The following is a 14,023-nucleotide window of genomic DNA, read 5'->3' as shown; positions in this document are numbered from 1 at the left end:
CAGATATGCTTTTAACTCATGGGTGGCAGCGGACAAGTTCAAAGAGCTGCTGCCACAGGAGGCCCGTCAAGAATTTGCGGCCATTCTGGACGAGGGCAAGAAGGTTGCACGAACCTCGTTACAGGCCTCTTTGGACGCTGCAGACTCGGCTGCCCGCACCCTCGCCTCGGGGGTAACGATGCGCCGCATCTCCTGGCTTCAGGTTTCTGACCTTCCACCGGAGCTCCAATACACCATCCAGGACCTCCCGTTCGAAGGCCAGGGCCTGTTTTCAGAAAAGACAGACCCCAGACTGAAAAGTCTTAAAGACAATCGGGTCATTATGCGCTCCCTCGGGATGCACACGCCAGGAACGCAGCACAGACCCTTCCGGCCACAGCAGCAACAGCAGCGTAGGCCATACCCCCAGTTCCGCCAATGGCAGGACCTTAATAGGCGCCGCGGCAGGAATGGAAGGCGTAGACATTCGGGGAACCAAGGGGGGCAGAATCAAAGCTCCTCCAAGCCCCCGCCTGGGCCCAAGCCTTCGTTTTGAAGGTGCGCCCGAGGGCACAATAACAGTTTCCCCCACGGATCCTTCCCCCCTCCCCCCCCGTTTTCCAACCGCCTTTCGTTTTTCCTCCCGGCGTGGACCCAAATAACATCGGACCGCTGGGTCTTACGCACGGTGCAGATGGGATACCGCCTGCAGTTTATATCATTTCCTCCCTCCCGCCCCCCTTCCTCGTCCCTCTTCAGGGACCCCTCTCACGAGCAATTCCTTCGGCAGGAGGTACAGACGCTCCTCAACAAAGGAGCTATAGAGGCGGTTCCAGAAAACGAGAAAGGCAAGGGGTTTTATTCCCGCTACTTTCTGATCCCCAAGGCCAAGGGAGGCCTCAGGCCTATCCTCGACCTGCGAGAGCTCAACAAGTACCTAGTGAAGTTGAAGTTCCGCATGGTATCCCTGGGGACCATTATCCCATCCCTGGATCCGGGAGACTGGTATGCCGCCCTCGACATGCAGGACGCTTATTTTCACATTGCCATTTGGCCACACCACAGACGTTTCCTTCGATTCGTGGTGGGCCGCCTTCACTACGAATTTGCAGTCCTCCCATTTGGCCTTTCTACGGCTCCGAGGGTATTCACAAAATGCATGGCCGTCGTTGTGGCACATCTTCGGCGCAGTCGTATCCACGTGTTTCCTTACCTAGACGATTGGTTAATTCGGGGCACGTCGGAGCTACAGGTTTGCTGCCACGTCCGCAGGATCACCGGCCTGTTTGCTACCTTGGGCCTCATGATCAACGTAGACAAGTCCACCCTGCTCCCCACGCAGAGGGTGGAGTTCATCGGGGCCGTCCTGGACTCCACCGTGGCCAGGGCTCTTCTGCCGTTACCAAGGTTCCAGGCGTTGTCGGCGATCGTTCAGCGATTGCGGGCAGCCCCCCTAACATCAATACGGACATGTCTAACCCTGTTAGACCACATGGCAGCATGCACATTTGTGACCGGTTACGCTCGGCTCCGCATGAGGCCCCTCCAGTCGTGGCTCATCGCACATTACCGGCCGGCAAGGCAACCACTAGACATGCTGATCACAATTCCCCAGGGGGTGTTGGATTCTCTCAGCTGGTGGCTAGACCAGTCCGTAGTGTGTGCGGGGCTCTCATTCCACCCACCCCAGCCCTTGGTGTCCCTAACGACGGATGCCTCAGATCTTGGCTGGGGGGCCCACCTGGGATCCCTGAGAACACAGGGCCTGTGGTCCCTGGAGGAGGTGAAGCTGCACATCAACATGCGGGAGTTGAGAGCGGTCCGCCTTGCTTGTCAAACGTTCTGTCACCAGCTTCGGGGTCGTTGTGTCGCAGTGTTTACCGACAACACGACGACCATGTACTATATCAACAAGCAGGGCGGCACCAGATCCTCTCCCCTATGTCACGAGGCGATGCAACTCTGGGACTTTTGTGTAGCCCACTCCATTCACCTCACGGCTTCCTTTCTCCCCGGAGTACGGAACACGCTGGCGGACCGCCTGAGCAGATCCTTCCTCTCACACGAGTGGTCCCTTCGCCCGGACGTCGCCCTCTCGATCTTCCAGAGGTGGGGTTATCCCCGTGTGGACCTCTTCGCGTCCGGAGGGAACAGGAAATGCCAGGCGTTCTGCTCTTTTCAGGGCAGGGAACCCAGGTCTATAGCGGATGCCTTCCTTATTCCGTGGACGACCCACTTGTACTACGCGTTTCCCCCGTTCCCGCTGGTCCACAGGGTCCTTCTGAAGGTGCGCAGGGACAGGGCCCGCGTGATCATGGTAGCCCCGGCGTGGCCCAGGCAACATTGGTACCCCATGTTGCTGGACCTGGCCATAGCCGACCCAGTTCCCCTGCCCCTTCACCCGGACCTGATCACCCAGGAACACGGGACGCTCTGTCACCCGGACCTGCAGTCGCTGCACCTAGCGGCGTGGCTCCTGCGTGGCTGACCAGTTCTGAACTGCGCTGCTCCACCCCGGTACGGGAGGTACTCTTGGGCAGCAGGAAGCCTTCCACTAGAGCGACATACTCGGCCAAGTGGAAGCGTTTCTCCTGTTGGTGCGTGGAGAAAGGTCTCCGCCCGATGGAAGTTTCGGTGGCCAATATTTTAGACTATATTTGGTCCCTCAAACAACAGGGCCTGGCGATATCGTCCTTGCGGGTACACCTGGCGGCTATCTCCACCTTTCACCCGGGTGGGGATGGCCGCTCCGTTTTTTCTCACCCGACGGTGACTAGATTCCTGAAGGGGCTGGAATGTTTGTACCCTAACGTCCGACTCCCTGCTCCAACCTGGGATCTTAACCTGATGTTGTCTCGGCTCATGGGGCCCCCCTTCGAGCCGTTAGCTACTTGCTCCCTACTCTATCTCTCTTGGAAGACTGCCTTTCTAGTAGCTATCACCTCAGCTAGACGGGTGTCGGAACTCCGGGCTCTCACGGTAGACCCCCTGTATACAGTCTTCCATAAAGATAAGGTGCAGCTGAGGCCACACCCTGCCTTTCTCCCCAAGGTGGTCTCAGCCTTCCACATCAACCAAGAGATATTCCTCCCGGTTTTTTTTCCCGAAACCTCACTCTTCAGGCAGGGAGCAACAGCTCCACTCGCTTGATGTCCGTAGGGCTCTCGCGTTCTATGTGGAGAGGACCAAACCGTTCCGCAAATCCCCCCAGCTTTTCGTGGCAGTAGCGGACCGCATGAAGGGGCTTCCCATTTCTTCGCAGAGGTTATCCTCGTGGGTAACGTCCTGTATCAGGACCTGCTATGACTTGGCCCACGTCCCTACGGGCCGTGTGACTGCGCATTCTACCAGGGCGCAGGCGTCGTCGCTGGCTTTCCTCGCCCATGTGCCCATCCAGGAAATCTGTCGGGCAGCGACCTGGTCGTCGGTCCACACCTTTGCTTCCCACTACGCCCTGGTCCAGCAGTCAAGAGAGGATGCGGCCTTCGGATCTGCAGTGCTCCATGCCGCTACTTCTCACTCTGACCCCACCGCCTAGGTATGGCTTGGGATTCACCTAACTGGAATGGATGTGAGCAATCACTCGAAGAAGAAAAGACGGTTACTCACCTTTGTAACTGTTGTTCTTCGAGATGTGTTGCTCACATCCATTCCACACCCGCCCTCCTTCCCCACTGTCGGAGTAGCCGGCAAGAAGGAACTGAGGAGCGGGTGGGCCGGCAAGGGTATATATCGAGCGCCATGGCGGCGCCACTCTAGGGGGCGACCTGCTGGCCCACTGGAGTTGCTAGGGTAAAAAGTTTCCGACGAGCGTGCACGCGCGGCGCGCACACCTAACTGGAATGGATGTGAGCAACACATCTCGAAGAACAACAGTTACAAAGGTGAGTAACCGTCTTTTATATAATATATAGACTTAGAGAGAGTGACCTTCTAAAAAAACATTTAAAATGTATTGCCGGCACGTGAAACCTTAAATTAAAGTGAATAAATGAAGACTCGGTATACCGCTTCTGAAAGGTTGCCGACCCCTGCCCTAGACCCCTCTCCCGGCTGGGCAGAGGCCCCTAGTGCCACCATCCTACTTCAGGGCAGAAGTCCCGAGTCTCTCCTCCCCCTTCAACCCTGCACCATGGGGGGCTCCGTGAGCTGCACTCTAACTGTAAAAGAGCTGCATTTAGCCACCCCTGCCATAATCTATTCCCAAAATTAACACTATCCAATATCAATAAAGCACATGTTAAATGGATTAAGAACTGACAAATCTCAAAGTAGCTGTGAAAGTTGAATCATCACTGAATGTGTGTGTTTCTAGTGGGATTCCACAGGGTGTTCAAGGCTTCATGCTATTCAGTATTTTTATAAAGGGTCTAGAAGTAAATAAAAACTCATTAGTGATTTAAAGAAAAATTGACACAAAGATTGACAGTGACAAATGAGGACAAGACAGTCATACAAGAATCATCTGGATTGCTTATCAGTCTGGGTCCATTCAAACAAAATGAATTTTAATAGAGCCAAATGCAAGGTCCTCCACCTAGTAATGATGAATGCACACCATACCTACAGAATGTGGGACTGTGTCCTGGAAAGCAGTAACTGAAAAGGATTTTAGAGGTCATAGTGGAAAAACAACTCAACATGAGCTCCCAGTGCAATGCAGTGGCGAAGTGACTTAATGCAATCATTGATATATAAACAGTGAATAGAGAGATTATTTTTATCTCTGTATATGGTATTGATGAGACTGATACGAGAATACTGCATAAAGTTAACTTTTTCCAGCATACTTTTTAGAGTGTTGCCACCAGAAGAGAATGTAGAGAAGAGCCACAAAAATGACTTGAGGGCTGGAAAAAATGCCTTACAGTGCAAAGCTTAACAAGCTCTGTTTAACTTACCCAAAAGAAAACTGAGAGATGATGTGATGCATTTGGGAGCAATCCATGCCAGAAAGGGGTTCATTCAACACCTGCCTAGCAACTTTGGGTGCCTTATATGCTATGCTGCTGTGGCTCACAACTGTGACCCCAACAGCTAGAATACAAGGATGAAGGTCTCACTCTGGCTTGCACTGCTGGGGGCCCTCAATAACCCTTCTAACTCCATATTCTTCCCTAAAACATTTTTCTGCAGTGTTCAACCTCTCAAAACCTTATCGAATTTGCAGCTAGTTAGCTTAACTCCTATTGACACACCGTCCACTTCAGTACATGGCTCTGAGTTGGTTTATAGTAAAAATAAAATGAGTTTAACAGTAGAACACAGATTTACCTGATATCATGTAGAAGGGGAATAAGTATAGAAATGGTTACAAACAAAAGTAAAAATAAACTTAATAAGCTAAAGTCTTTCGTTGAAAGTAGTTTTCTCACCATAGTCATTCTTCCAGCAGGCTGGCCAGGCTTTAGCCAGGATACAACAGAGAGCTCAGAGCACTTCATTTCTTTGCCTCAGTGAAGGATAACCCAAAGCCTCTTGCCCAGTTACATATAGTCCCCAGATTTCAGTGTCCTGATGGAAGGTCCCCTGAGGTTTGTCTCTTCTGTCCTCCAGGGGGGCAATGCCATCTTGATCAAGGTTTCTGCTTTCCCCCCGCCCCCGTGAGTTCCCATGTGATGTTCCTTGTTGCAATTTTACAGTGCAAGTGAAATCTTTCCCCCTACCTGTGAGCTGACTGCTTTGTTTACATGCTGATGTATCTCAGTTGTCCAGGGCTTGCTCTGCTGATGGGGAATTCACAACCTTTGTCTCAGAAAAAAATATGTTTCAGCTTTTCCTGACATGCCTGATTTAGACACATTTTATTCACATATTTCCAGCACATCTGTGTAATTCTTTGCAGGTTAACCATACGTCCATCACACAAGAATAGATTCATAGATTCTAGGACTGGAAGGGACCTTGAGAGGTCATCGAGTCCAGTCCTCTGCCCTCATGGCAGGACCAAATACTGTCTAGACCATCCCTGATAGACATTTATCTAAGCCTACTCTTAAATATCTCCAGAGATGGAGATTCCACAACCTCCCTAGGCAATTTATTCCAGTGTTTAACCACCCTGACAGTTAGGAACTTTTTTTCCTAATGTCCAACCTAAACCTCCCTTGCTGCATTTTAAGCCCATTGCTTCTTGTTCTATCCTTAGAGGCTAAGGTGAACAAGTTTTCTCCCTCCTGATGACACCCTTTTAGATAACTGAAAACTGCTATCATGTCCCCTCTCAGTCTTCTCTTTTCCAAACTAAATAAACCCAATTCTTTCAGCCTTCCTTCATAGGTCATTTCTCAAGACCTTTAATCATTCTTGTTGCTCTTCTCTGGACCCTCTCCAAGTTCTCCACATCTTTCTTGAAATGCGGTGCCCAGAACTGGACACAATACTCCAGTTGAGGCCTAACCAGCGCAGAGTAGGGTGGAAGAATGACTTCCAGTGTCTTGCTCACAACACGCCTGTTAATGCATCCCAGGATCATGTTTGCTTTTTTGCAAGAGCATCACACTAGTTAACTCATATTAATGATCTTTGAGTTACTAGTTCTCCAGTGATGTATTACAATACACTGCTGTTATGTTATTTATTTAGAAGGTGCCTAGGAAGCAGTGAGCTGGTCAGGCCTGCTGAGACTGCTACATACCAGGGGGTACCTTGCCCTCTGGCATTGGAGTGCTCTTAGGGTCACAGATGACTTGATGACAGTGTACAAGTACCTTCAATGGAAGAAAGTACTGGATATAAAAGCTTTTCAGCCTAGTGGAGAAAAGTGTCATAAGAACCACTAGCTGAAAGCTGAAGCCAGATGGATTCAGATCAGAAATAAGGCAAAAAATGTTAACAATGAACTACTAGAACAAACAGCTACCACAGAAAATACTGGATTTTCCATCTCTTGAAGTCTTTAGATCAAGAATTGGATGTCTTTCAGGAAAATATTAGTCAAACACAAATTATTGGGTTCAGTACAGGGGTAGCTGGGTAAAATTCCATGGTCTGTGTTTAAACAGAAGATCAAACTAGGTGATCTAATGGTCCCCTCAGCCTCAAAATCTGTGATCCCCAGCTTACAACTACTTCCTGAGATCTGTCAGTGAACCAGATCTTAATACAATTAATATGGGGTAAATTAACTTTGTATAATGCTAATTAACTTTTTCTTTTTCTTTTTTTTTTTTTTTAAATCAGAATGCCATGCCGGACTAAATCAAATGCCTCGTAGAATTCTAAGTATCAGAGGGGTAGCCATGTTAGTCTGGATCTGTAAAAGCAGCAAAGAATCCTATGGCACCATATAGACTAACAGAGGTTTTGGAGCATGAGCTTTCGTAGGTGAATACCTACTTCGTCAGATGCATGTAGTGGAAATTTCCAGGGGCAGGTGTGTGTGTATATATATATATAATCAAGCAAGCTAGAGATAATGAGGTTAGTTCAATCAGGGAGGATGAGGCCCTGTTCTAGCAGTTGAGAGGGGAAAACCAAGGGAGGAGAAACTGGTTTTGTAGTTGGCAAGCCATTCACAGTCTTTGTTTAATCCTGAGCTGATGGTGTCAAATTTGCAGATGAACTCAAGATCAGCAGTTTCTCTTTGAAGTCTGGTCCTGAAGTTTTTTTGCTGCAGGATGGCCACCTTAAGATCTGCTATAGTGTGGCCAGGGAGGTTGAAGTGTTCTCCTACAGGTTTTTGTATATTGCCATTCCTAATATCTGATTTGTGTCCATTTATCCTTTTTCCGTAGAGACTGTCCAGTTTGGCCGATGTACATAGCAGAGGGACATTGCTGGCATATGATGGCGTATATTACATTGGTGGACGTGCAGGTGAACGCAGAACGCAATGCCATCCACAGCCTCAGAAACCACCCTGACATTATCTTCAAAGAGGCTGATAAAGGAGGTGCTGTTGTCATCATGAACAGGTCTGACTACCAAAAGGAGGCCACCAGACAACTCTCCAATACCAAATTCTACAGACCACTTCCCTCAGATCCCACTGAGGAATACACTAAGAAACTGCACCATCTACTCAGGACACTCCCTACACTAACACCAGAACAAATCAACATACCCTTAGAGCCCCGACCAGGGTTATTCTACCTACTACCCAAGATCCACAAACCCAGAAATCCTGGACGCCTCATCATCTCGGGCATTGGCACTCTCACTGAAGGACTGTCTGGATATGTGGACTCTCTACTTAGACCCTATGCCACCAGCACTCCCAGCTATCTCCGTGACACCACTGATTCCCTGAGGAATCTACAATGCATTGGTGACCTTCCAGAAAACATCCTAGCCACCATGATGTAGAGGCTCTCTACACAAACATCCCACACACAGATGGAATACAAGCTGTCAGGAACACTAGCTGTCAGGAACACTATCCCTGATGATGCCACAGCACAACTGGCTGCTGAGCTCTGTGCCTTTATCCTCACACACAACTATTTCAAACTTGATGACAATATATATCTTCACATCAGTGGCACCGCTATGGGCGCTCGCATGGCCCCACACTATGCCAATATTTTTATGGCCGACCTGGAACAACGCTTCCTCAGCTCTCGTCCACTCACGCCCCTTCTCTACCTATGCTACATTGACATCTTCATCATCTGGACCCACAGGAAGGAGACTCTGGAAAAATTCCACTACGATTTCAACAGCTTCCACCCCACCATCAACCTCAGCCTGGACCAATCTACACAGGAGGTCCACTTCCTAGACACCGCGGTGCAAATGAGTGATGGTCACATTAACACCACCCTATACCGAAAACCTACCGACTGCTATGCCTACCTTCATGCCTCCAGCTTCCATCCCAGGCACATCACATGATCCATTGTCTACAGCCAAGCACTGAGGTACAACCGCATCTGCTCTAACCCCTCAGACAGAGACCAGCACCTACAAAATCTCCACCAAGCATTCTCAAAACTACAATCCCGCACAAGGAAATAAGGAAACAGATCAACAGAGCCAGATGTGTACCCAGAAGCCTCCTACTGCAAGACAAACCCAAGGAAGAAACCAACAGGACTCCACTGGCCATCACATACAGTCCCCACCTAAAACCCCTCCAACGCATCATCAGGGATCTACAACCCATCCTGGACAATGATCCCACACTTTCACAGGCCTTGGGTGGCAGGCCAGTCTTCGCCCACAGACAACCTGCCAACCTGAAACATATTCTCACCAGTAACTGCACACCGCACCACAGTAACTCTAGCTCAGGAACCAATCCATGCAGCAAACCTTGATGCCAACTCTGCCCACATATCTACACCAGCGACACCATCACAGGACCTAACCAGATCAGCCACACCATCACTGGTTTATTCACCTGCACATCCACCAGCACATCCACCAATGTAATATACGCCATCATATGCCAGCGATGCCCCTCTGCTATGTACATCGGCCAAACTGGACAGTCTCTACGGAAAAGGATAAATGGACACAAATCAGATATTAGGAATGGCAATATACAGAAACCTGTAGGAGAACACTTCACTTCAACCTCCCTGGCCACACTATAGCAGACCTTAAGGTGGCCATCCTGCAGGAAAAAAACTTCAGGACCAGACTTCAAAGAGAAACTGCTGATCTTGAGTTCATCTGCAAATTTGACATCATCAGCTCAGGATTAAACAAAGATTGTGAATGGCTTGCTGTCATAACATTTCTTCCCAGATCTGGACCTTAGCGTCAAGAATATGGGTGTTAGCATGAAAACCTCCAAGCTTAGTTACCAGCTTGGACCTGGTATCGCTGCCACCAGCTAGGAATTATACAGTGCCTAGCTCACTGTGGTCTCCCCAAAACCTTCCCTGGGGGACCCTCAGACTCAGATGCCTTGAGTCTTACAACAAAGGGAAATAAACCATTTCCCTTCCCCCTCCCCCCTCTCCAGGTGTTCCCTCCCTGGGTTCCTGGAGAGATATACAGAAGCAAGCTCCATGAATCTAAACAGAGAAATTCCACCCTCCCTGCTTCAAGTCTTTGAAACACAAGCACCGAGAAAGCTAACCTCTCTCCCTCCTCACCCAGAGGATATGCAAAGTCAGGCTTAGTAAATCTAATACAAAGAGATTTTCCCCCGACTTCTTCCTCCCACCAATTCCCTGGTGAGCTGCAGACTCAATTCCCTGGAGTCCCCACTAAAGAAACTCCAACAGGTCTTAAAAAGAAAGGTTTATATAAAAAGAATGAAAAAAAGGACATAAATGGATCTCTGTAATAAGGTGTCAATATACAGGGTCAATTGCTTAAGAAAAAAAGTGAATAAACAGCCTTATTCCAAAAGAATACAATTTAACACATTCCAGCAACTACACACATGTAAATACAAAAGAAAACAATATAAACCTATTGTCTTACTATCCTTGTACTTACAACTTGGAAACAAAAGATTAGAAAGCCAGGAGATAGAAAAATCACTCTCAGAGCCGAGAGGGCACAGACCCAAGACAAAGAACTCACACCCAAAACTTCCCTCCACCCAGATTTGAAGAAGTCTTGTTTCCTGATTGGTCCTCTGGTCAGGTGTTTCAGGTTACTGTTGTTACCCCTTTACAAGTAAAAGAACATTAACCCTTAGCTATCTGTTTATGACACATGCCAACTACAAAACCAGTTTCTCCTCCCTTGGTTTTCCCCCCTCAACTGCTAGAACAGGGCCTCATCCTCCCTGATTGAACTAACCTCATTATCTCTAGCTTGCTTGCATATATATACACACACACACCTGCCCCTGGAAATTTCCACTACACGCATCTGACGAAGTAGGTATTCACCTACGAAAGCTCATGCTCCAAAACCTCTGTTAGTCTATAAGGTGCCACAGGATTCTTTGCTGCTTTTGTAGAATTCTAAGTATATTATGTCAGCGCAGTTATACTTTATCAGCCAAATTTGTGATCTCAGAAAAAATATCAGGTTTCTTTGACACGTCCCCTTTTCTATAACATCTTGATTAGATATGAATGATGCTACTGAGCACTCAGAGGTTTAGGGACACTGGAAGCATGAGGTTTTGACTATCATGGCTAATAGCCATTGATGGACGTATCCTCCATGAACTTACCTAATTCTTTTTTGAACCAGTTATACTTTTGGCCTTCACGACATCCCCTGGCAATGAGTTCCACAAGTTGACTGTATGCATTCTTTGAAGTACTTCCTTATGTTTGTTTTAAACCTGCTTATTAATTTCATTGGATGACACCTCTGGTTCTTGTATTATGTGAAGAGGTAAATAACAACACTTTCTCCACATCTGTGATTTTATAGACCTATATTGTGTTGTCTTTTATAAGCTGAACAGCCCCAGTCTTTTTAACCTATCATTGTATGAAAGCCATTCATATGCTATTTTCTGTCCTATTATCTGTTTTCTAATGGTTCCTAACATTATGTTAACTGTTTTGACTGCCACTGCATATTGAGTGGGTGATTTCAGAGAACTGTCCACAAGGACTCCAAGATCTTTCTTGAGTGATAACTGGTAATTTAGACTCCATTTTGTATGGATAGTTGAAATTATATTTTGCAATGTTCATTACTTTGCACTTATCAACACCAAATTTCATCTTCCATTATGCTATTCAGCCACCTGGTTTTGTGAGGTCCCTTTATAGCTTTCGCAGTCAGCTTGGGACTTAATTATCTTGAGTAATTTAGAATGGTCTGCAAATTTTGCCATCTGACTATTTACCCCTTTTTCCAGATCATTTATGAATATATTGAACAGGATAGTCCATATCCTTGGGGGACCATGTTACTTACCTCTCTCCATTGTGAAAACTGACCATTTATTCCTACCCTTTGTTTACTATATTTTATCTGGTTACTGATCCATGAGGACCTTCCCTCTTATCCCATAAATACTTACTTTCCTTAAGAGCCTTTGGTGTGGGACTTCGTTAAAGGCTTTTTGAAAGTCTGACTATACTACATCAACTGGATCACCCTTGTCCACACCCTCATAGAACCCCCTCATGACACCCTTATAGAATTCTGATAGATTGGTGAGACATAATTTTCCTTTACAAAAGCCACGTTGACTCTTCTGAATAAATTATGTTCATCTCTATGTCTGAAAATTCTGTTCTTTACTCTAGTTTCAACCAATTTGCTGGTACTTAAGTTAAATTTACAGGCCTGTAACTGCCAGGATCGCCTCTGGAGCCTTTTTTAAAAATTGGGATTGCATTAGCTATTCTTCAGTCATCTGGTACAGAGGTTGATTTAAGCAATAGGTTACATATCACAGTTAGAAGTTCTGCAATTTCATATTTGAGTTCCTTCAGAACTCTGAACAATATCTGGTCCTGGTAACTTAGATAATGTTTTCACCTCTCTAGCCAGAAGGCCGAGAATTAAATTTATCAGTTAGTTGCAAAACCACCTCTATTGACACCTCACTCTGGGACAGTTGCTTATATTTGTCACATAAAAGGAACGGCTCAGTGTGGGAATCTCCCCCACATGCTCTCCAGTGAAGACTGATGTAAAGAATTCATTCATCTTCTCTGCAATGCCTTGGCTTTCTTGAGTGCTCCTTTAGCACCTTGATCATCCAGTGTCCCTACTGATTGTTTGGAAGGCTTCCTACTTCTGATGCACTTAAAATTTTTTCTGTTAGTTTGTGTCCTTATCTAGTTGCTCTTCTGATTCTTTCTTGGTCTGCCACCTTATACTTTTATACTTGATTCACTGGAATGTATTTTCCTCACTAGGATCTAATTTCTACTTTTAAAAGGATACCTTTTTGCCACTAACTACCCCTTTTACTCTGCTGTTTAACTATGGTGGGATTTTGTTAGTGTTTTTTTTTTTTTTTTTTATTTAGGGTATACGTTTAGTTTGAGCCTCTATTATGGTGTTTTAAAATAGTTTCCATGCAGTTTTCAGGCATTTCACTCTTGTGACTGTTCCTTTTCTTTTCCATTTAACTAGCGTCCTCATTTTGGTGTAGTTCCCCACGTAGAAGTTAAATGCTACCGTAGTGGGTTTCTTTGGTATTTTTCCCCTCTACAAGGATGTTAAATGTAATTACCTTATGGTTGCTATGGAGCAATTTAGCTATAGTTGCCTTTTGGACCAGATCCTGTGTCCCCTGGTGGATTCCAGGACAAACTGTCCCAACAAGCTGTGTTTAAAATTTTTACCTCTGCATCCATTCATGAGGTGATGTACTCAGTCAATATGAGGATAGTTGAAATTCCCATTATTGAATTTTTTGCTTTTTCACATTTTCAACACAGTTCTGCAGTTTGACATAGGGGGTGTCACAACCCACAAGTATAAATTCACACAAGCATTTCTCAAAGAATAACATTTACTGGTTAGTAACCTTTCTGTTTCCTTTCCCTACATAATAAGGGGTAAACAGTGGCAGTGCACAAAATCCTACTATCCAGGGTGCACTTTTATCACAGGTGTTTGTGGCTTTTATTATTTCAGGGAAAGATACCAGCTGTCATTCCCACCCTTGAATCAAACGTAAGCATCATGCTACTGCAGCCTGTGGCTGCAGTAAACACTGTGGAAGAGCAGAGGGCTCGCTGGGAGAGGAAACGTAGCCAGACAGCCAAGGAACTGGTGGAAACGGAGCAGAAATACCTGGAGCAGCTGGACTTGGTTACCACAGTGAGTATCAGGGCTTCCTCATGATGTAATGACACCCTGATTTGTGGGCGTCCAAGGGCTAGTAGGTTCACTTTTGCCATCCCTCCTGTGAGGAATTCCCCCTGGGTGCCATCTGGAACTGGGGTATCACTGAGCCCTCTGACTCTCCAGCCTGGGCTCCCTCTCACACTGTGCTGCTGTGACAAGCTGCAGACCCACTCCTGGTCTTACCACCAGCATTAACACAGGTAGAGACAGACCCAGCTGCAGTTTCATGCAGGCTTTCTGACCAGCCACTGCATGAATCAACAATACAGAGGCTACAGCCAAGATATCTCCCAGCTCCCCAGGCACGCATTCCCTTTTGGAGTATAAACCCTAAATTATACCATCTTGCGCTGCACACGGAACT

General features: G+C 46.8%; 1 protein-coding gene across 5 annotated transcripts in view; it reads left to right on the top strand.

The window, feature by feature from the left end:
• ARHGEF39 (Rho guanine nucleotide exchange factor 39) overlaps positions 1-14,023 on the top strand; it is a 96,644-nt gene that overhangs the window by 23,996 nt on the left and 58,625 nt on the right. For all 5 annotated transcript variants that reach the window (XR_007773110.1, XR_007773111.1, XM_050943645.1 and 2 more), the window contains exon 2: positions 13,447-13,632. Coding sequence is in view for 3 of the 5 variants with exons in the window: in XM_050943645.1 (XP_050799602.1) it covers positions 13,447-13,632 (186 nt within the window). In the remaining 2 variants the exon portion in view is untranslated. The remainder of the gene's footprint in view (positions 1-13,446; positions 13,633-14,023) is intronic.

This window comes from Gopherus flavomarginatus, chromosome 3 (genome assembly GCF_025201925.1).
Source record: "Gopherus flavomarginatus isolate rGopFla2 chromosome 3, rGopFla2.mat.asm, whole genome shotgun sequence".
In the NCBI taxonomy this organism is placed as follows: Eukaryota; Metazoa; Chordata; order Testudines; family Testudinidae; genus Gopherus; species Gopherus flavomarginatus.
The sequence above is the reverse complement of the archived record's forward strand: the minus strand, read 5'-3'. Positions and strand labels throughout refer to the sequence as shown.